Source organism: Engystomops pustulosus, chromosome 9 (assembly GCF_040894005.1).
Source record: "Engystomops pustulosus chromosome 9, aEngPut4.maternal, whole genome shotgun sequence".
Lineage (NCBI taxonomy): Eukaryota > Metazoa > Chordata > Amphibia > Anura > Leptodactylidae > Engystomops > Engystomops pustulosus.
The window spans coordinates 92,511,260-92,536,091 of NC_092419.1; the positions used below are offsets into that span (position 1 = coordinate 92,511,260).

Consider the following 24,832-nt stretch of genomic DNA (forward strand, 5'->3'; position numbering starts at 1 on the left):
TGAAAAAGAGATGCCATACGAATGCAAGTAAGCCACAAAAAAACTGACAATACCAGCCGTTATTCTCAGCCGATTTTTGCCATGTTTATGTGCAGGTAGCCTTATACTTATCTCAGTCTCCACGGCTCCAGTTATCACTGCCTTCTGTTACTATACAGAAGGTCCTAGGGTTGGGGTTCATCCCTGAGCCTCAGGACACCATAAGACAGGAGGTGTCACACTGGACCAGAGTTTAGTATTTATATATGGTTTTTAAATCCCTTGTGGCCTATAAAAAACATTTGGGACAACCACTTTTATTAAAATTGAAGGGAAGTTGATCACAAATTGCCCCATTTCTGTGAAAACAAAAAGTAAAGATGGTGACCATCTAATGGTCTAGTGGTCCTCCTGACTCTCCTCGATGGTTAATGTTTGGTGGAAATAATAACTACACAAATTTAACTTCAAGATCCTTTTGCTCTTGGGGAGTTAGGCCTCTGTGAAGACACCACTGGCAGAGTCTCTCCCTATTCCTTACTCAGAGCCTACACACAGTCGAATGAGCATGGCTATGCACAGGGTAATCTGTTAGTTGTCGGCCATTCCTTACTCAGAGCCAATACAAAGTCGAACGACCATGCCTATGCACAGCGTAATCTGTTAGTTGTTGGCCAAGCATGTGTTTGGTTCATAATAGTACAATGTCTATGGGCATTTTCAAACAGCGCCACCACAGGTGAAATTATACATTACACAGTGTCCAATCAAAGAATTGTCTGTGTAATGCAGCAACTTGAGAGCAAAAATTTCTTTACTCTAAACACTAGTCAAGAGAGGAGGATCCTAAATAGAGGAACTAAACATAAATCCAATATGAGATTTTGAGAAATATCTACTGCAAGCATAGGGAGAGGCCAAAAGTTTTAGGGAATCCAGTGTCACTAATGGCTATAACATAAGGTACTATGAAGGCCACCCAGCTGTTGATGCCCCTCCCTACACCCCACCATATCACTTTACAACACCACAGGCCACTAAGGTTTGTTTCTTTCCAAAACAAGGATATCAGATTCAGGATCTAGAGTTGGGGGGTAGGGGGGGGGGGGGGGAAGAGAAGTTACAAGCCTTGATTATGTCTCTCGTTAAAAAAACTTATTTCCAAAACCAACATAATTAGGTAGCCAAAATAATTAGGGAAAGTAGGAACAAGGCGCTCTATTCATGTTCCAACATCCATGTGTTTGAAGGATGCCCTGAAAATAAGCATCTGGTGCCTAATGCACAACAATTTAGGCAAGGTGGTTGGGGGTAAATTGCCATGTCTACAGAGGCTCGACATGATGCCCCTCTGTATAGAAAATATATATATAAATTAAGTATGTAAAACTTGAATGTAGTAGAATGTAACATGTGTGGTCAGCGTGATACTTCTGGAAGCAGCACCTTCAGAAGAGACCTAGCACCCACATGCCACAAGTTATGACACAACAACATCCTATATAGCAAAATTTGGTATATTTTTACAAAAATGTACAAATTCATCTGCTAATTCCTCTTTAAATGCCCCAGTCGCTTAGGTGAAACGGTTGTATTTGACCACCACATCTAAGGGGTTGATTAGTTGCTGCATATAGCTAGGGTGCAGCTCCTAAACATTCAGTATCCTGTGGATAGCTGGAGAACATGCAAATATCCGGCAGCCCCTTTGTAAGTTGTAGCTGCACTCCCCCGTCTTATAGAAGGAGGGATACCAAGCAGGTTGACCTCCAACTATGATGTGAGCACATAAAGAAGGGTTGTCCTAAAGGAACGACACCTTTAACACGGACATATTAGAGAGATCAAAAAAATATCCAAAAACATTCCTCTTATTTTTAATACATTTCTATACTATGTTTTTCTTAAGGTTATGTACAGTACTTGTCCATGATACATGTACGGGTTATATTTCCAGATCTATAAGAGGTCTACAGAATTAACCACAAAGACTTTATTTTTCCAAAAAAACAAAACCTCAGCCTGGACTTTCTATCTGAACTTAAATATTTGCCTTGTAATCAGTAGAGGTTCCCACAATCCCAGACACGTAATCCGCAGGTCAGAGTTCCCCAACTCCTCTAAGAGCTCACATAACAAATGGAACCAATTATACGGCGGGTGCACGTCTCCAGACAATTTGTTTACTTATACCCTGCTCCTTAAACTCTGGTCTGTCAACAGTTCTCAAGGTCTCGGATGAGGGCGGCCATTGTATTCGGTCACCATTTCAAAATAAGCAGATGGGAACCATTAGCAAACAGGTAAGGGAGAGGCACTAAGTATAGGCAAAACATGAAATACACCCTATCTTGTATGTAAATATGGGGAAGATTCTTTAAGGTTTTGTCCTAAAATAGAAAAAAAAAAACACACCAGTCCACATGTGCAGGCATGAAGTGAATGGGACCTAGTTGCAATACTACAAGATCTGCATGGTACGGTTTGTTACAATGCGTTGTTCAGGATTACAAGGAATAATGTGGGTTAAAAAACTTGTAGAGATTAGCGGACCCGACAATCAAGTTCAAAGTTCGGGTTCGACCTCGACATATTGCCGAAATGGCAGCCGAACAACCAATCCGGCAAATGGATGCCACCAGCCATGGCTATGATTGGGGGACATCCCTGGCCAATGATAGCCATAGCTAGTTTATAGAGGCGTCCATTTGCCGGATTAGCTGTTTTGAGCCAGGCGGCTGAACCCGAACTTGAACTTTGGTTCCGCTCATCTGTATTTACTTGACCTACAATGAGACATCACATACAACCACGTATCCACTACAGACAATCACATGGGTCTAGGCCATCTCTGAGGAAAGCATCTTTTTGCTACTGTTGGGCTACTCTTAAAAAACCTGGACATCCCATTGAAGAGGATGGGATAGTTCAGGGGTTAGGCAGAGACGTACCAGCCCATTCTAGAACCTCATCTATTAGAGCAGGCAATGGCTTCAAAGATTGGTACCAGGTTTGTTGGGGATGTCTCACTAATACTTATGGTCAGTGAGCCTGGCCCAAGTTCTCCATCCATCATGTAGTAGCCATGAGAAGAAATTATTTTATGTTAAAGAGGTTCTTAGAAGACCTTCACATTTTACGAGAGGTGTAACATTAAAGTGGTATGTGGCCACCCTGGTAAGTGACCTCCCTAAAATCTTTTGTTGAATTGCAAGGCACAAATTAAAGATAACCATGCTAAGGTCCATTCATTATATGACGAACCTCAGCTGAAGAGGATTAATGACAAGGAACAATGTCACAATGTCACTCTCTGGACTATAGGACATCACATTTAACCACCATCCACCAACCATTAGATGTTGGAGTAAGGCAAGTGAAGGATCTTACGGATGTACGTTCTAAGTTACCGGGGAGGATCGCCATCATATGTAATGGCTGCAATCAACATTCATTGCTGTCGGTGGGTTGTAGTTTAGAATAGCTCATTGATCAATGAATGCAAACTGCAGACCACTCATCGAGAACACAAGACCACCCAACTACCTTCTCTGTATCTACCTGATCTAATGACCTGTTTTAGCTTCATTATATTTTGTTTCGGTGATTCCTTGGAAAATAAAGATTAATTGTAAATAATTCTCTTTAATAACTTTATACTTTTGCGGTAACAATCACATTGAAGATGAAAGAACGCTGATTTAATTGGGATTTCTGGTTCCTAGGAAAGTTTTTGGTTGGGGTGGGGGAGGGGTCTAACACGAGTACCCTATACTGATCTGCTGTTTATGACCACCTCTAGCGTCAGATGCTGAAACTACAGCTCTGCTCAAAATTAAAGGGGAAGTCCAGGTGATAATTTACTGATTGGTGGGGTCCCTCCTCTCAGCTCATGAAAATGGGGGCCTGTTGTACCACCATATGATCGGAGCAGGCAATACCTGCTGCTCTATTAATCTCTATGGCACCGATATGGATATGAGTGTGAATGGAGTGTAAGCAATTCAAAATACATTCATTAGGTGCAAAGGACGTCTGTTGTACTGATCTGTAGGGGGCCCACCACTGGACCACCCCTGGACCACCACCAGCTGCTCCTGAAGGTGAGTCAATAGACTCAATAATCAGGGAACAGAAATTCCCTTTAACACAGGTAAGTGCAGTTTATGGTTCCCTGTATCCACTGCAATTTTTCTCTGAATGATACAATCTCCTTAATCCTGTGGCTTCGTAGCAGTTTACAAGCACAGCGCCATGTATCATATAGTGGCTGAGCTTGGAACTGCAGTTCAGGCTCATTTACTTGAATAGGACTGAGCTACAAATCGGCCATGAGACTGATGGACGTGACATCCGAGGACGCTGTAAAACTGATGATTAGGTCAAGAGCTCTGCAATAAAATAATGGAAAACTCCTTTAATTTAGACAATTCTTTGATAGCACAGGTTGGGGCAAGCTCCCCCTAGTGACTGTCGCAAGCTACTACAGCTTTACTAGTTGCGAATACGTCATTTAGAGCACCACAACTAAAATCCTCAATGTTGGAAGGGTTGTGCTGTTTTTACTGATAATATTTGCAATTTGCCTCAATATTACAGGTGCCAAAAAGTGATTGTGGTTAGAGGCCACAGCAACTTGCCAGTCACAATGTGAGGCATTAATTGTCATTTTTGACCGCAGTGCCCCACCACAACTCTAAGCATGACCTGTGCTATAAAGACCAACACCAACGTGTGTGATATCATGAAGGGCACTATACACAAACCACATCTTCTGGCGCCCCCTGGTGAGCGGTTTTCTATATACAGCCAGGGCTGTATATAGGCAGTCTTCAGGTTAGGAACAAGGTTCTACTGCTTGGTCACCAGATTTTATCTCATTAACCCATTCATGGTTATATACGTCCTATTTGCACATGCCCTTTTCAGAAAGGAAATATTTACACGTCAGTACAATGTCGAACTTTAACCCCTTAAATACCCTATTTGGCCCTTTGTCTCTTTTGCATTTCTGTTTTTCACTCCTCCCCTTCAAAAATCTATAACTTTTTTTATTTTTCTATATACAGAGCCTTATGAGGGTTGGTTTTCTGTGTAACAAATTGCACTTTATAGTGACAGTATTTAATATTGCATGCAGTGGACAAGGAAGTGGGAAAAAATTCGAAATGCGGTGAAAATGGTGAAAAAACGCATTCACGCCATTTTCTTGAGGGCTTGGTTTTTTACAGCTTTCACTATGCTCCCAAAATTATATGTCTATTGTATTCTTTGGGTTGGTACAATCACCGGGATACTAAATTTATAAAGGTTTTATTTTGTTTTAATACATTTATAAAAATTTAAAACCTTCTGTACAAAAACAAAATTTCCTTGTTTCTCCATTTTCTGGTGCCAATAACTTTTCATACTACGGTATACGGAGCTGTGTAAGGTGTCATTTCTTTGAGGATGACCTGACGTTTTTGGGGCCGTACAACTTCTTGATCACTTTTATATGTTGCAAAATGGCAAAAAAAAAGTGGCGTTTCGGACTGATCAGACATTTTGAGACACGGCGATCTTTAACACGATTTTTACTTTTATTTTTATATCAGTTCTAGGGAAAGGGGGTGATATGAATTTTTTCATATCTCCTAGGGTACTTTTACCCTAGATTGTCTAATTGATCCCACCATACTACACAGCATGGCAGTATATGGGGATTTTACATATCATCTATTACAATGTGCCACTGTCACAGATGCTGTGAAACTGCACAGCTTCAGGTCTAATAACCGAAACATAATCCAGATATTCCATTAAAGGGAATATTCTGCTCTTTAATAGGACACCAGGTGTTGGAGCTATGACCATTTGAAGTGAGCCACACTGTCAGCTGAAGGCAGAAAGAAAAAAGGTGCTGCAGAAGACTGCAAAACACTGCAAAAGTACATGCACCCTGTGCCCTTTTTACCAGTTATTAAATAATTTTAATGGAAACTTTTCCCGATGCTCGAGTGCTCGTCTCGAATAACGAGCCCCATTGAAGTCAATGGGAGACTCGAGCATTTTTCAAGGGGACCAAGGCTCTGCACAGGGAAGCTTGGCCAAACACCTGGGAACCTCAGAAAAGGATGGAAACACCACGGAAATGGACAGGAAACAGCAGGGGCAGCATGCATGGATGCCTCTGAGGCTGCTTAATCGCACCATTATGCCAAAATTATGGGCAACAGCATGGCCATGACAGAGTGACCGAATGAGGCTAGATAGCATCTAAAACATGCAATAATTGACCCTGACACTATAGGGGACGGCATGCAGAGGCAGCGGCAGCAGCGGCAGGCTAGAGAGTGTCATGGCGACATACCCTAAATGGACTCAGGTTTCACCAAAGGAGGTGAAATGATTTCCTATGTGAACAAAAGGTTGACGGTATATTTAGTCGATAACACAGCATGGTGGCGACATAGTGACCAAGTTCCATAACGTATCTGGTGAAACACCCGAAAAATGAGCCTGACACAGCTCTTTTGATAAGGGGACGACATGTGGAGGCAGCCATGGAGACGACTTCCATGATTAAGAGCGACAGTATGGGGCATTCATATTGCGCTGCTATGATTGCAACTTCAGGTCTCCAGCATGGCGGCGACAGATGGGTCGAGTTCCACTATGTATCTGGTGAAACACCTGAAAATTCTGCCTGACACAGCTCGTTTGATAAGGGGATGATGTGCTGCATATCCTCTCGTGCTCCAGCGTCTGGGGTATAGAGAGTTGAAATGAGACATTGGTGGACGCTGTGGAGGATCATGGAGGCAAAATGGACAGGAAACAGCAGCGGCAGCATGCATGGATGCCTCTGAGGCTGCCTAATCTTGGGATGGAGCTGGCGGTCCACTGCCAGGCGAGATTTCGCCTGTCCAAGCCCCTGTCTCTCGGCTCCTCCCCACCCAAAATGGGCCTGGGGGCCAGAAGCGTTTAATTTGAAAAAAATTATAATTTTCAAAGCAGGCCGGGTCGTTTGAATATTTCATCTAGGAATAATGGAATAGCATGGTGGTTCTATTTTTAATTGTTTTTACGGGAATGGTTCCATGATTAAGAGCGACAGTATGGGGCATCCATATTGCGCTGCTATGATTGCAACTTCAGGTCTCCAGCATGGCGGCGACAGATGGGGCGAGTTCCACTATGTATCTGGTGAAACACCTGAAAATTCTGCCTGACACAGCTCGTTTGATAAGGGGACGATGTATGGAGGCAGTGAACTAGTAGTAGATTAAAGGTGCTGCAGTTAAAACTATGTTAGTTGGATCTTGAGATGGAGGTGGCGCTCCGCTGCCAGGCGAGCTTTCGCCAATCCAAGCCCCTGTCTCTAGGCTACTCCCAAACAGCACTTCTAAGAACCTTTTGTATAAGATCAAGTGTAGTAGCGTTCTTATAAGTTTAGGATATGGCGGGTGAGGGGAATGTAAACAGATGCGCAAGAAGCGCTGAAATAATATCGGTAAATGATAAAAGTTTGCCAGTATATTTTGTGGATTACACAGCAGGGTGGCGACAAAGTTAACAAGTTTGATGTGGAAGCCATGAAAACAACCCAAAATTCTGCCTGACACAGTTCGTTTGATAAGGAGACCATGTATGGAGGCAGCTATATGGACGACTTTTGGAGGCAGCTATGGCGATGACGTGTGGAGGTAGCAATGGAGACAACGTGTGGAGCCAGCTAAAAAGACGACATGTGGAGGCTGCTATGGAGACAATTTAATTTGGATAGTGCCTGTATGTGGCAGTCCAAAAAAGTTTTCAAACCAGAGGAGCAGGTAGGTGTTCCTCCAGAAAAATTAAATAGATTGAGTGCCTGTATGTGGCACTCCCAAAAATTGCTTAAAACACCGGGTAGGTGGCCCTCCAGAAAAATTAAATACATAGAGTATTATAGCTAGAGCCAGTTGGCCCTGGCAAAAAATAGCCAGTTTCCTATGCTTTAGTGGAGAAGGAGGACAATGAGGAGGAGGAGTGCATACATTATTCAGGTTGAGCTTCTTTCACCTGGTGGAGAATGAAAATCCGGAGAAATCCAGGCTTTATTCATCTTAATAAGCGTCAGCCTGTCAGTCAACAGGCGTGTACGCTTATCGGTGATGATGCCACAGCTGCACTGAAAACCCGCTCGGACAAGACGCTAGCGGCAGGGCAGGCAAGAACCTCCAAGGCGTACAGCGCCAGTTCGTGCCACATGTCCAGCTTTGAAACCCAGTAGTTGTAGGGAGCTGTGTGATCATTTAGGACAATGGTATGGTCAGCTACGTACTCCCTCACCATCTTTCTGTAAAGATCAGCCCTACTCTGCCGAGACTGGGGACAGGTGACAGTGTCTTGCTGTGGTGAAATAAAACTGGCAAAGGCCTTGTAAAGCGTACCCCTGCCAGTGCTGGAAAAGCTGCCTGCTCGCCTACTCTCCCTCGCTACTTGTCCCGCAGAAATACGCCCTCTGCCGCTAGCGCTGTCAGAAGGGAAATACTGTTTCAGCTTGTGCACCAGGGCCTGCTGGTATTCATGCATTCTCACACTCCTTTCCTCTCCAGGGATGAGAGTGGAAAGATTTTGCTTGTACCGTGGGTCCAGGAGAGTGAATACCCAGTAATCGGTGCTGGAATAAATTCTTTAAACGCGAGGGTCACGGGATAGGCAGCCTAGCATGAAATCTGCCATATGTGCCAGAGTCCCAACGCGCAAGTATTCACTCCCCTCACTGGCCTGACTGCCCATTTCCTCCTCCTCCAACTCCTCTTCTTCTGCCCATACACGCTGAACAGTGAATGACTGAACAATGGTCCCCTCTTCTGTCTCGCCAACATTCTCCTCCTCTTCCACCTCCTCCGATATGCGCTGAGAAACAGACCTAAGGGTGCTTTGGCTATCAACAAGGGAATCTTCTTCCCCAGTCTCTTGTGACGAGCGCAAAGCTTCCGACTTCATGCTGACCAGAGAGTTTTTCAACAGGCCAAGCAGCGGGATGGTGAGGCTGATGATGGCCGCATCGCCACTGACCATCTGTGTTGACTCCTCAAAGTTACTCAGCACCTGACAGATATCAGACATCCACGTCCACTCCTCATTGTAGACTTGAGGAAGCTGACTGACCCGACTACCAGTTCTGGTGGAAGTTGACACCAACTCGGCGTCGGCAGTATATGACCAGCCCCAGGGTCAGACTCGGTCCCAGCCTCCACCAAGTTAACCAATGTGCCGTTAGCGATATATAGTGGCCCTGCCCGGCAGCACTCATCCACGTGTCCGTGGTCAGGTGGACCTTGTCAGAAACGGCGTTGGTCAGGGCACGGATGATATTCTCTGACACATGCTTGTGCAGGGCTGGGACGGCTGGGGACCCAATACCGAGGGGCGGCCGCCGCCATGAGGTTTCGAAAGGCCTTGGTCTCTACCAGCCTATAGGGCAGCATCTCCAGGCTAAGCAACTTGGAGATGTGGACGTTCAGGGCTTGGGCGTGTGGGTGGGTTGCGCTATACTTCCTTTTGCGCTTCAGCGTCTGGGGTATGGAGAGCTGAACGCTGGTGGATGCTGTGGAGGATCGTGGAGGCGAAGATGGGGTTTTCGCACGGGAGGTGTTTGGGCCGTGGTCCTGGGCAGGGGGCTGACTAGCAGATGACACAGGGGAAGGAGCAGTGGTGTGCCCGGCCGGAGGTGAACGGGCTTGGTGCCATTGAGTGGGGTGTTTAGCATTCATATGCCTGCGCATACTGGTGGTAGTTAAGCTAGTAGTGGTGGAACCCCTGCTGACCCTGGTTTGGCAAAGGTTGCACACCACAGTCCGTCGGTCATCTGGTGTTTCTTTAAAGAACCTCCAGACTTCTGAAAATCTAGCCCTCGCCACGGGAGCTTCACTACGGGCAACATTTGGTGCTGATGCACCAGCTCTGGCCCTGCCTCTCCGTCTGGCCCCACCACTGCCTCTTCCAACCTGTTCTGCTATAGGACTCGCCTCCGTCTCAGAAGCACTGTGTTCCACCGGCCTATCAACCCAGCTTGGGTCTGTCACCTCATCATCCTCCGAACCCTTAGTCTGCTGCCCCCTCGGACTTCCTGCCCTGACAACAACTTCACCACTGTCTGACAACCGTGTCTCCTCATCGTCGGACACCTCTTTACACACTTCTTCCACTACGTCAATAATGTCATCATCACCCACAGACTGCGACCGGTGGAAAACCTGGGCATCGGAAAATTGCTCAGCAGCAACCGGACAAGTGGTTTGTGACTGTGGGAAGGGTCCAGAAAACAGTTCCTCAGAGTATGCCGGTTCAGATGCCGAATTTTGCTGGGAGGGGGCAGACTGGGGGGAAGGAGGCTGAGGTGGAGGAGCTGGAGGAGTGCTGATTTCAGTGACATGGGTGGACTGCGTGGAAGACTGACTGGTGGACAAATGGCTAGAAGCATTGTCCGCAATCCACGACATCACCTCTTCGCACTGTTCTGGCCTCAACAGTGCTCTACCACGAGTCCCAGTAACTTGAGACATGATGAACCTAGGGAGTGTAGCTCTGCGTCGTTCCCCTGCTCCCTCATCAGCAGGTGGTGTCTCACCCCGCCCAGGACCACGGCCTCTGACCCCTGCAGTAGTTGGACGCCCACGTCCACGCCCTCGTCCTCTACCCCTAGCCCTCGGGTTAAACATTTTCCAAATTAAAGTGTAAACTTTAATTTTTTTTTTTTGTGTTTTTTATTTATTTTTTTTTTAAACAAAACGATGCTATCCTATTGCTATGGCTAGTTTCTAAACTACACTAACAGCACACAACTGGATTTTGTGCTGTGCCTGATGACTTTGAGCTATAAAAAGAAATAAAGGTAAAAAAAAATAAATCAGCAGACTCTGCCTAATTCTAATCAAACCCCTAATAAATTGTCCCACTTTGGTGTTTGAGGTGGATATGCGTGTCACTAAGAGGTAAACACAACGGTAGCAAGTCTCCCTGCAAATTCCTCACAATATGGTACTAGCTGCACTACTAGTGCCAGCAAGCCCAGCCACAAGCAAACAAAAAAAAGTAAAATAAAACGTTATTGTAGCCCTAAGAAGGGCTGTTGGGTTCTTGTAGAATCACTCCTGCCTAACAGTAAGCTAATAGAACACCCTAACGCTTTCCCTGACCAGCAGCAGCTCTCTCCCTAGCGGCATCCAGACACAGAATGATCCGAGCAGCGCGGGCAGCGGCTAGTCTATCCCAGGGTCACCTGATCTGGCCAGCCAACCACTGCTATCTACGTGTAAGGGTACCACGTCATGCTGGGTGGAGTGCAGAGTCTCCTGGCTTGTGATTTGCTCTGTTTCTGGCCGCCAAAAAGCAAAACGGCGGGAGATGCCATTTTCTCGAGCGGGCGAAGTATTCGTCCGAGCAACGAGCAGTTTCGAGTACGCTAATGCCCGAACGAGCATCAAGCTTGGACGAGTATGTTCGCTCATCTCTAGTTACAATGTAAAGCAGTTCCAAAGATAATAATCATTTAAAGAAAAGCGTAGCACAAATTGAGCTGGATATTCAGACACCAAAGGGGGTAAAACTACCAGAGCCCTATGAATTCCCTCTTATGTGAAATCTCACCCGTTTACCTGTAAAACATCTCATCCAAAATCATGAGAAAATGAGCAGAGAAGAGTCATGTTTTGCAGGTGGAGCATTACTTCAGAAACCCCTATCTTCAGTTATATAGCACCTAGAAATATATTGCCATATTAAAGAGTAGAAATGTAGCTTTCAGATTGCAACAGGCGTGTGGTTCTGTGATCTACAGAATAAGGGATACAGGCAGTTAAAGACATAGTTGGAAATGCAAACTGTAGACAAATATCCAATTCCCAACATTTTTTACCTGCCTTTATCTCTTGTAGGCTACAGAACCACAAGCCTGATGCCTAATCTGAAAGCTTAACTTCTTATCTTTAAGGTGACAACAGCAGAAGGTTCGCAGCACATCCAGCAAAATAAAAGCACTTAATTCTTCATTCTTTAAAAAATACATCATGGGGTGTAAGTAGGCACAAGGGACCTACGCGTTTCAGCTTATCTAAGCCTTACTCATGGTATGATAAAAACATAATGACAACAAACATTAAATGCTCTACAAACACCTGATAATCAGGATACGTGTATCCGGTTGGTGTGGGAACAGAAACAGGTAAGACACATCGTCAGATGGAGACACTTCGGATGCTCGTGAAGAAGTTGATTCCAGGAAAAATGCATCGGCTGCTAAAAAGAAATACACGAAAAATAAACCACCTCAAAATGTGTCAAAAAACGGGGCAAACGAAACCGACGAGGATTGCGGAGGAGAGAAACGGTATACAACCCGGAAGTCGAAGAAATGAATAATGATGACCACACTCCAAGTCTGGACAATGTTTTAATTTTGTCACCTACAATCCTGTCCAATAATGAAAAAGAGGTCCTGTCCAAGGGGTTAAATTTTGTCCCGTCTAAGAATTTTGATTTTTTTCAAACGTTATTAGACGTAAATAGGTTCGTACGAACCATTACAGTTAAAAGACATTTTTTTTTGTCGAGGACAATTTGCTGTCAACTGGTATTTCCCATGATATAGAATCACATGTCAATGAATTCACAGGTCTCACTTTTGCAGAACAAAATGCATTGTTAGTATTACAAGATTTGGATTGCAATAATGATACAATTCTTGCGCAAAGTGAAAACGTTAAAGTAGCTATGTCTAATGTCAATTTTTACCCTTTGAAATCCAGAACTACAGTGCTAGACCAATTCCAAAATTTGGTGGAGATGGAATTGCATGAGCTTAATAGGAACACCATGTCTAATCCTGGTCACGACAACACCAACCTGACCCCTAAACAATTTAAAGCAATTCAAGATTTAAGGAGAAACGACCATATAGTCGTACGTAAATCGGATAAGGGAGGTATGGTGGTCGTGTTTGACACAGGATTATACATGAAACTATCTCATCAGATTTTGTATGATCATAATACGTACCGCCTATTAAGCAATAATCCCACCAATATGGTTAAAAGTACACTGGACCAAGTTATTGCGGAGGGATTGGGGCTTGGAGTGATTAGTGACAAAGTGGCCAGATACTTGGTCATCGAGAATCCATGCATGCCCATTTTTCACGGTCTACCTAAGACCCCTAAAAATATTTTCCCGCCCCCCCTTCGACCTATTATCTCGGGCATTGGATCCCTCAATGAGAGGCTTAGTGCATGGGTTGATGCATACCTTCAACCGCTGGTCCTTCGCACAACTGGTTTTCTCAGGGATGGATCTGATGTTCTTAACATGTTCCAAGATTTTAAATGGCATAGTCGCTATAGCTTTACGACATGTGACGTTATCAATCTGTATTCTTGTAGGCGATCACTGCCATACAGTACCATTTAGGTAAATACAGTGCTTATGAACCAAATTTACAACTGTTTCTAATCACAGCCATCGATTACCTACTGAAAAATAATTTTTTCATGTTTAATAATGAGTATTTTCTGCAAATATGTGGAGCCCCTATGGGGTCTAAATTCTCGCCATCTTTAGCTATTCTGTTTGTAGCATGGTGGGAGGAACACTTCATTTTTTCAAATTTTAACCCTTTTTTCAGTGACATTGTTTACTATGGACGTTATGTGGATGACATCATTCTAGTGTGGCAGGGTGACACAAAAAGGATACATGATTTTGCTACATATATTAACACGAATAACATCAATTTGAGATTCACCCACGAAAAACCATCTCATAAAATACACTTTCTTGATATTCTTCTATCTGCATCACCCACTGACGAACATGTCACCACCACCATGTTCTCTAAACCATTGGCAGGCAACTCCATATTAGCGGCTACTAGCTGCCACCCCATTCATACCATACAAGCCATTCCATACGGTGAATTTTTGCGTGCCAGGAGAATTTGCTCCAATGAGGAGGAATACAAAATACAGGCCACTGCAATTGAACAGAAACTCTCCAAAAGGGGCTATCCCAAACAAATTTTGATAGAAGCCCAACACAAAGCAGACAAGGTTAACAGAAAGGAATTGTTGAAAGGAAATATGTACAAAAGGAAACATGCCAATGGCATTAAACACAATATACCTACTTTCAGCACTGCTTACAGCCCCCAATATAATGCAGTTAAAAGAATAATACAAAAGTACATTCCTATTTTAAACCAAGACACTATCTTACATAAAATTATGCAGGACGGACATAGATGTGTAGCAAAAAGAGGGCAGACACTGGCCAACATTTTGTCCCCTAGCATGATAAAAACTAAATCCACTGAGAAAACTTGGCTATCGGTTAGAGGGTTTTATAGATGCGGAGGAGCTAGGTGCAATGTGTGCACATATGCTTTAAATAAAACTCTTGACTTTCCTATTGGTCAAGGGAAAACGCAGAGAATTAACGCCTTTATGAACTGTGACACACACCATGTCATTTACTCCATTCGCTGCACTGAATGTATAGAGATATATGTTGGCTGTACTGTCCAAAAGTTGAAAACTAGAATCAGCCAACACATTACCAACATTAGAAATGGGGATGTCAATGCCTCAGGTGCTGCCAAACATTTTATTGAGCGTCACAATAAAGATTTCTCATCCCTCCGTTTTTTGGGACTTGAACGGGTTTTCTGTCCCTCCAGAGGGGGGGATTGGAGAAAACTGCTTTTAAAACGGGAGGCATACTGGATCTTGGCCCTAGGATGTAGATATCCTGATGGCATGAACTCCAAAAATGACCTTTCATATATATATTAATAGCGAGATGCTCCATAAATATGAATACATATATTACAACATTTATGTTTACAGTGGTAAACAGTGGTAAACATTTATGTTTACCACTCTATCGTGCATATGCCTCAAAATTTATTTAATATTCGTTTTCTGATGTTTTCTTTTGTGCTGCACCTTTGTTTGATCTCTAATATTGTGTATAATGCCCCTACATTTGCATGACCTGTTTTAGAACTATTTTCCTCTACTCTCGATCTCTATGGATCACTCCATGATGTGTCTTATCTGCTCCCAATCCCTATGGATCACTCCATGATGTGTCTTACCTGTTTCTGTTCCCACACCAACCGGATACACGTATCCTGATTATCAGGTGTTTGTAGAGCATTTAATGTTTGTTGTCATTATGTTTTTATCATACCATGAGTAAGGCTTAGATAAGCTGAAACGCGTAGGTCCCTTGTGCCTACTTACACCCCATGATGTATTTTTTAAAGAATGAAGAATAAAGTGCTTTTATTTTGCTGGATGTGCTGCGAACCTTTTCCTTTTTCAAGTGTTGCAAGCTCAAGCCAGAGCCTCGCGTGCACTCCAAACATCTGATCTCCACCACCTGGGACAACAGGGTATGTGAAACCTCTACCTATTCGGTTTTTTCTCTGTTACTCTGACAACAGCAGAGTGGCTGTCAGTTCTTGATACCACAGAACTGTAGATTTTGGACACTCCTCATGCAGCCTCTAAACTTGACTCATCTCCAGTAAAATATTACTCTTCTCAGTTCAATCTCCTACCCTACCCGAGGGGCTAGTAGGGTTTAATGGGGTAAAATCTGGTGACAGTGTTCCTTTAAGAATGACCTGTGCCATCAAGAAAGGCTACCACCAAAATTGGGCAGCATGGTTGCTCAGTGGTTAGCACTACAGCCTTGCAGCGCTGGGGTCCTGTGTTTAAGTTCCATCCAAGTCAACATCTGCAAAGTGTTTCTATGTTCTCTCAGTGTTTAAGTGGGTTTCCTCCGGGTCCTCCGGTTTCCTCCCACACTCCAAAACATACTGGTAGGTTGATTAGATTGTGAGCCACATTGGGGACAGGGACCGATTTAGCAGCTGTGTACAGCGCTGCGTAATCTGTGTGCGCTATATAGATAATTATTATTATTAATGAGTGTGTGTGATATGATACTATCCCACACTGCAGAATCACACTGGCGCCCCCTGGTGTCCAGTTTTATATACAGTCATAACAGGCTATCGGCAAACAGTTATAGACCCATATATCTTCAATAAACTATGGTAGGTAGGAAAATCATTTATAAAAACTATATTTGGTCAATATGCCAACTTTTAAGCCCTAGTACTGAATTTGATGAGTATTCTGCCATACAAGGATAGATATCAATTTCCTATCACTAAATTAGGTGCCGTCTGTATGGAGATATAGCAAAATTTTTTCCTAATATCCCCCATCCTGGGAGCATTCACGGAGATCTATCCTATTACATAACATTCCCCTAATCCAATAAGTCCTTACATTGTGACTCTGCTGAGTCCTCACTTCTGGATCCTCCTAAACCGTATTCTGCGCGTCTCTGATACACTTGTCTCCATGATCTGTTTGAGTGGACATCTCCCACCTCCAGCCTGCGAATTAATTACGGAATTAAGCTTCAAAGCAAAACCTACATCTTTCAATTTCCGCTCCTTTATTAATCTGCCCTTCGTGCTGGGATCTGTACTCAATTTTCTAGCGAGGGGGGGGGGTGGGGGTTGTGCGACCAGTGTGGCTGTCATTTTCCCTTATTTGCTCCATAGGCCTCAATTACCCGAACAAAGGATTCATGTTGTCACAAATATTCGCGTACTGGAGGTGATCTCCATATACATAACCTGGATTTCTCTACAAAAGCTGCCAGAAAACAATCCAGAATCCAGATGATATCCGTATAATAAAGCTAATTGTAACAGCGGCACTATTCAATCTGCCCACTAGGTGGCGACATTGAGCTATAGGCTAATAGATACAATATATATATACCAAAATATTTGATATCAAAAATGCCAAATTCTATCTAATATCCAAAAAGAAATTTAAATATAAAGTGAATTTATGGCTACTCTTCTTATCGCAGATAATAAGACAGATTTATAAAAGTAATAAAGACTTGCAAAAGATTTGCAGCTATACTAAATGTCCCATAATAAAGGCAGTTTTGGGATAAAAAACAAATAGGACATTGCTTATTGAGGGGATCTACTATTGTCTACAGACCAGTCAGCAATAAGTATTTTAAAGGGTTAATCAATCATACTTTATATAGTGATATCTTATACATAGGAGGGTGATCCATCAGTGTCTCACCCCCATCCAGTATCAGCTGTAAACAAACTGAAGCATTCAGATAGGAGACTCTTCCCTCCTTATTAAGGACAGCACTATATACTGTACACTAGTGGCTGCGATAGGTATTGCAGCTTATAATCATGTGGCTGATTGACGCTATGACTACAAGAAATGTCTGATGGGTCAGACCTCTGTCATCCTGACATTCATAATCTCTAAAAATGTGTTTCTTATTTCAGAAATGAATAGTGGGTGATAATTGTAAATTTTGTAATAGTTTATTAGGTAAAGCAGCTTCTCTTTGCCTTTTTCTGCATCTTTCTTCTCCTACAGTGAGGAGTGCCTTTTCAAGTACATAAACAGCAGACCGAAAAGGAGAGGAGGCTAAAGATTAACTCTTTGCATCCCTAGAAAATACAGTTATATCACTGGATAATTTAGCTCTATAGACTATTCATAGACGATCTGTTAGGAGTTAAGGCATTAGAGACTGTTTCAGCTTCTCCTTATCTCTCAGGTGTCAGTGTGAGTACAGGAGGAGAAGCGGATTTATACACACTGCTAAAAGCTGGGAAAAAGACGACATTGTTTTAATAAAGTATATTACTAAGTTTATTATCGCCCCCACACTATTCATTTATGCAGTTTACTGAAAAGTTTAGTTAAAAAGCTAAACCTTTTAAACTCTCACATGTAATCTAATTAGTTCCAACTGATAACAAGAGATCACCAACACGTCAGCGCAGTGCACATGAACATACTAGCAGAAGCCTGGTCATATGCTGATGACTAACCACTAAGTGGCCACAAATAAAAAGAGTTGTATTTACGACACCAAGCCAAAAAAAATCAAATGGGACATTAAATATCAATAATCAATTCAATTAGCATAGATATGTTCTATATGTTAAAGCTGGCATTAATAATACAATCGAATATTATATTTCATATCATTCAAAAGCATATTGGACATAGGTTAACATGTAAACCGTCGTAAACACAAAAACAGTAACCATAACAACAGTGACCTGAGAAAACTCAAAATTTACTCTTGGTGGTAAGGGCTCGCTATCCATAAGTCCCAATCTTTTTTTAAATTTGTGGTATCTGTTTTCTTGGAGATGTATGTATTTTTCATAAACACAGTTGGTGTTCATTTGGTTCACTACTTCACATATGTTGGGGCAGGTTACCTCTTTCCAATGTCTAGTTATGACCAGCTTAGTGGCCATAAGGGTGTGTATGGTTACCACTCTATAGGGTTGAGGAACTTTATCCATTCCTATCAATAGCAAGGCCAAAGCAGGGGAAAACAGTAGGGTTGTTTTAAATAAGGTGGACAATATTCTATATGCTTCTTGCCATATGTTGGAATATTATATGTATGTTTATGAAAAAATAAATAAAAACAAGTTCAATTCAATTATCAATATAAGAATAACTTCTCACTGTCCAAGGATATATTTGGATTTGTAACAATGCTGGATTATCACCTTCACCATATCCATGCAACCGCAATGTATAGTAGAGGATTCCATTCCTAGTGATGTATACAACATTTACTGGAGGGGAGCGGGTCATGATGAATGCTGCATTACAATATATCAATATAGGCAGTGCTTGGGTTATGTACAAGATAGGTTCTTTAGGTTTGTACTAAGTTAGAGGACATCTACCACCAGGATCAAGTATTATAAACCAAGCACAATGACATACTGTTTTGTGCCCCCTCTGGCAGGATCTACTCTTCTTTAAGCTTTTTATACCTTTGTTTTTTAAAAAATATTCTTCAAAAACTATGCAAAGGAGTCTGACGGGCACAATTAATAGTTATGGAGCCCACAGCCCCGCATTCTAATTTGCTTATTTTTTAAAGCCTATTTTTTTTTGTTGCAAAAACAAGGGTATTAAAAGCTAAGAGCGCATCCTACCAGAGGGGGCACACACCAGTATGCAAGTGTGTTTGGTTTACAATTCTTCATACTAGTGGTAGGTTTAATAATAATAATTCTTTATTTATATAGCGCACACAGATTACGCAGCGCTGCACAAGCATGACAAATTGGTCCTTCAAGGATGAAAGACTGTATGCAAATAAGCCTGAGGGGCTCCAGGCTCCATTAACACCTATGGAGCCTGGAGCCCCTCGGGCTCATTTGTATACAGTCCTTCATCCTTGTGTTAGATGCCCTTTAAAGGAAACCTACCACCACGGATCTACCTATTAAGTTAGATCCAGTGGCAGGTTCCTCTAATGTATAGTAGCATAGCCCTTTTTAGGGCGAATTCTTTCATGGCCCAAACTTTTTTCAATTTGAATTCCCCCAATATGCAAATTTCCTAAAGAATGTAGCAGCCGGGCCCGAGGCTACACTGTGCGGCTACTCCACGCCCCAGTAGCCTCTTGCGTTCCACCTACCAATGCATCTTCAGTGCGCAACTACAAGGAGCTGCACACACTTGTCTACAAAGCTGGGTTCTGCGCATGTGAAGAACGCAGGCCGCCGGCTGCGCAGTCTCTACCCTGAAGCCCTAGTTGGATTTTAAACATTTTAGCTGAATTTTGTAGGAACAAGGATCATCAATAAAACTTAATTACAGACACCTTAGGATGATGCCACGCATGGCGTTTTGAACCCGTTTGTGGTCCATTTTTAAGCAGTCCGTCCAAAAAAGCATGCATTAAAAAAGTTTTTGACCAGTTTTAATTAAGATAATTGGTAAAACCTGTCAAAAACTGATGCGTTCTCAAAAAACGCATGCGTTTTTCAACGGACTGCTTGAAAATAGACCAAAATGGGTTCAAGACGCCATGTGTGGCATCACCATTAGAGCTGATCACTGCAGCCTAAGACTAAAGTAAAGCATGCAGAGAGCTTCAGCAGAGGTCACAGGGGGCAGAGCGGTCCGTCTGTAAGTCAGGTGTCCCTAAGTTGGACTGCCTGTATATGATATCAGTATAGTCCTACCCTACTGATTACCTGTTACCTTGCAGATGGTTGCACTTCAACTACTCACAAACAAATTCCACATCCAGTAGTAAACTGGATGAAAATGTGACCTGCCATTTGACTTGTGGCCAAGGCAAGTCTGACTGACAAAAGCCAAACATATCGTTATAACACTTTCCTCTATTAGTTTAGATTTTTTACATTGTATCTCTATAAGCACCCCCGGACATAGCGGTCTGGGTGTACAAGTTAAGTTCCTTAATGACCTGCAGCTATGAAGAAGCAGCATCATAGTGTGATACCTCCATGTACACACACACGCACGCACACTTTACTATACATTATAGCCAGATAGTTGAAGCATCAAAACTTTCCATATTGCACAGCTCTGGAGCTCCTACTAGTGGCCATAGATAAAAATACACATATAAAATGATGCTACAATAGTTAAGAAGGCATTTGTATATACACTATAAATGTGCCATTGTATGTGATCGTCCTGCAAACATCTACATTTAAAGCAACATAAAGCAAAATAGAATTAAGACAAAAGATGGCGAAAAAAAAACAAAAAAAAAAAAACAAAAAAAAGAATCAATGGCCTCTGCCCACGCACTTCCCTATCCAGCACCTGTCAGCCTGATGTTCCAGTAGATCAGTCTTACTTACCGACCAATGAGGTCATTTTAAATCCGTCCGGCTGAAGATCCGATAAGCTTCCTGCAAAAGGCACAAAAATAGACTTTTAATGGAAAAACAATTTATTAAAAAATGGATCTGACTGTTGGGATGTATGAGGGGAGATATAACCTCTGCTTCTTATTACCAATACCCTGTCCTAGTGTGGAGGAGGCATGTCATTTCTACATTTCTCTTAAAATGACAGTGGAAATAGACAGAATTGTATCGAATTCATTGGAAAGGGGTTTTAGTTTTGTTTTTTTTACACCCGAAAAGCAAAAAAGTTGAGCCCCGGCTACTCTCAAAAGTGTGAATCACATCTAACAAACATTATAGTGCATCCTGTGGCTCTGGATATCCCATAAATATCACATATAGGAGTATGTCAGGGTATGAATTTTTACAATTATTTAACCTTTTGTTCTAAGTGGCACAACAAAGCAGAAAACTTCCCCCCATTGTTCTCCCTGGGCTGTCCCAGTAAGGGTTAATGCTGGACTTGTTGTCACAATGGTCAATACAGATCATACAGTAAGGGCTGAAAGCTCACAGAAGGATAGCCCTCTAATGTTTAACCTGGCACGGGTCAGCTCCTCCTGCCCCGCAGGAGGTTAAGGCAGAGGTCAGCAGATGGTCAACTTGTAGCATACCTGCTAACACATACTGTCCACCACCGCATAGCTGCCAGATGGTAGGACCTCCACCACAACTTTCACAGTCACTGATCACAAGATAGGACTGCCTTATAGGAGAAACTTACACCTGTCCACATCTGGAAACATTCATCGGAAGACATATTACCCCCTACGTGATCCTAAGAGGCTGGGGAAGCCGTAACTTGGGACAACAAACCAAACCCTAACTTACATGGATGAGATGGAAGGAAAATAGTCGGAAAACTTAACGCCTCATGAGTCATTTATCTTCCATCTCTAGTGGAATTGCAGATGTCTCCAAAATAGATGACGGGGAGATTGGGCCAAAGTCAAAGAAAGAATTATTAGGCACTTGGATGTTTTGCAGTGTTTGTAAATCCGTCTGTCTGTATTATACGTATATGTATTGATGTATTTGATGATATATGAATTCATTCACGTTTCCTGTCTGAACAATATTACATGGTCTTTGGTTTGTACTCATTATATCTATTTACCTTGTACTCTTATTCCACTGTGCTTTTTGCGACACTTTGTTAATTGTACATTTTCATGGCAGATTTGGTCTTTGTCACTTGTTTGTGTATATTCCACAGTTTTCTGGGAAGGGTCAGAAATTGAGCGAAACGGCAAAAGTTTTATGGATTGCTTCTTGATGAAATAAAAACACAAATTGATTTTGATCTTTATATGAGTGGCGAGTTATCTCTTTACTATTGGATTTGGGTGATACCCTACTTGTGCCCCTATTACCCAAGTGGAGCGACATGTATAAAGGCATTCTGAAGAATTATTAGGCACGACATGGAATCTTATCGGTACAAGGGGTTATCATTAAAGGGGTTTTCCTATGAACCAAGGTAGGCCCTATCCACCTATCTTTCTGATCGGTGGGGGTCTCAGTGATGAGACCCCACAGATCACAACAAAGAGGTGTCCGATGGGGTCCCAGGCTTCTCAGTCGGCCCCCTTGTTGCTCCCAGAGAGTAATGGAAGAGACTGCCTCACATGACCGCTCTGCTCCATGTATCTCAAAGGAGCTGACAAAAATTGCTGTGCGCCACGAGATCATGAGCTCCCGTGTGCTCCAATACTCGTCAGGAGCAAAGAGTGGTCCGACTGAGGTACCTGGAACCCAGTCAGCCCCTTGTCATCTGTCACCGATCAGCAAGTATCCTGTGGATAGGACCTAATTTGGTTTGTGGAAAAGCCCCTTTAAATTTCCTGCCTTCAACATATCTCAAGATTATTGCATCTACCAATCTGTGCCACCTACGGGACTTTATGAGTTTGAGTGAGACGATCCACTCCACTTTTCGGATCAGGCATCGTACAAATCCACCCCAGTCTCACATTGGCACAGGAAAAAAATGTAAATGGTTGTGGCTTTGAGATTATTTTAGAAGAAAATGAAGTAAACCCACTCAACTCATATCATAATGAAACCACATTAATCACACAGTCCAAACTGCTGTAATAAATCTAACAAGAAAGAGTTATCTGAAGAGTTCATGACTAACAGAAGATACCTGCTATCTGGACCCAAAATTTGCCGGTCACCAGTTAATATCAGGAATATTTTATCTTCTATACAGCTAGACTCGACCACAAAAGAAAATATCAGGGAAGATAAGGAAGATAATTTGCAATACAACTACCTGATCATTCCTTCCCTTTACATCAACTACCCATGGTGAGTTGGGAGTTTGCAAGTTATTTTACACATATGGAAACCTTAGGCTGTGTTCACACATGGCATTTGAATTGGGTTTTAAAACGTAATTCAAAAGCAACAGAGAGGGTAGTTCTGGCGTCAGTACTGGGCATACCTGGGCAAGTGCCAGGGCCCAGAGCTTCTGGGGGCTCCATATAAGGCTGTACATAAGCAATCCATGGGGGTGAGGGGTATATCTAATGAATCCATAGGGTGTGAGGGCGGCTTTATATAAAATAACCACGAGAAGTCTGTTTGGTATAACAGCTAGTGATTATTTTAGGGAACAGGAGACTGTTTTAGTTTCTGAAATTTTAATGCTACCACGTGAGTTGTATTGCATGAATGACCAGAGCCCTAGTGTTCAAACACCCTAGGGCAGTGGTGGCGAACCTATGGCACGGGTGTCAGAGGTGGCACTCAGAGACCTTTCTGTGGGCACCCAAACCATCACCAGAGCACTCCAGTTATCTTCCTGCAGTCCCAGACAGAGCTATTTTAAAGTCACAGCGGTATCTGGGACTACTGGAGGGGTGGGAAGGTGTGGACAGATCTGTATTATCATTGTAGCTACTGCTCCGGCCCTGACAATCCTTCCTGTTAATGGGACCCTGGAGGGAAGCTACAATAATCATGAAAATTTCTTCCATTTTCTGCTTAATTGGTGTCCTCAGGTGCTGATATGGATGAAAGCTGTGACAGAAAAAGTATGAAAAAGTTATTAGCGCCAGAAGATGGCGAAACAAGAAAATTATTTTTGTACAAAAGGTTTTAACTTTTTTAAATGTATTAAAACACCAAACCTATATAAATTTAGTATCCCGGTGATTAAACCTACCTAAAGAATAAAAGGAGACGGGTTCATTTGGGGCACACAGTGAAAGCTGTAAAAAACCAAGCCCAAAATAAAATGCTGGAATTGCATTTTTCCACATAGAGTTTAGAATAAAAAGTAATAAAAAAGTTGTACAGTCCGCCAAATGGTAGCATCCCGCCCAAAAAGCTAGAATATGACTGTATGTATAAGCCCCTATTAAGATGCCCGTGTCTGTATAACCAAGAAAGAAGAGATAGGGTTAACTAGCAGGCCCAGCCCCAAGCACTTAATAATATACTAATAATTATCATTTATATAGGGCCTACAGTTTCTGCAGCGCTATACAGACTTTTCCAAATCAGTCCCTGTCCCCATGGGGCTCACAATCTAATCAACCTACCAGTATGTTTAGGAGTGAGGTCGGAAACCGGAGGACCCGGAGGAAACCCATGCAAACACAGAGAGAACATACAAACTCTTTACAGATGTTGACCTGGATGGGACTTGTACCCATGTCCCCAGCGCTGTAAGACTGTAGTGCTAACCACTGAGCCACCGTGCTGCCCACCTACTTTGAATAAACTTTCACTAAAATGACAAAATCACTGGAAACTGGGAAATGTATTCCTGGAAAGATCCTATACAAGGGTGTTGTGACTAGGTCAGGAACTTGGTGCTGGTTCCGAGTGCTGTCCACGTGCAGTCCAATAAAACCAGCATGTGGATGAGAACATTGTAATCTCCTAAAGATTCCCAAGCAATGCAGCCATTTCCCTCAAAATCACCCCCCCCCCCCCACTGACCCCTGTCTACCAGCGATATGTGAATGGCCACCAATTGTTTCCACTATCACATAGTGTTGACGCTCGATGAATAGGATTCATAATTCAGTCCCTATA

At 42.8% G+C, this 24,832-nt stretch overlaps 1 protein-coding gene across 1 annotated transcript in view; it reads right to left on the bottom strand.

Annotated features, from left to right (window-relative positions):
- The window catches only part of NR6A1 (nuclear receptor subfamily 6 group A member 1), a 171,713-nt gene that overhangs the window by 98,302 nt on the left and 48,579 nt on the right, over window positions 1–24,832 (bottom strand). The window contains exon 3 of the mRNA XM_072123385.1: window positions 20,735–20,785. Within this exon, the coding sequence (XP_071979486.1) occupies window positions 20,735–20,785 (51 nt within the window). The remainder of the gene's footprint in view (window positions 1–20,734; window positions 20,786–24,832) is intronic.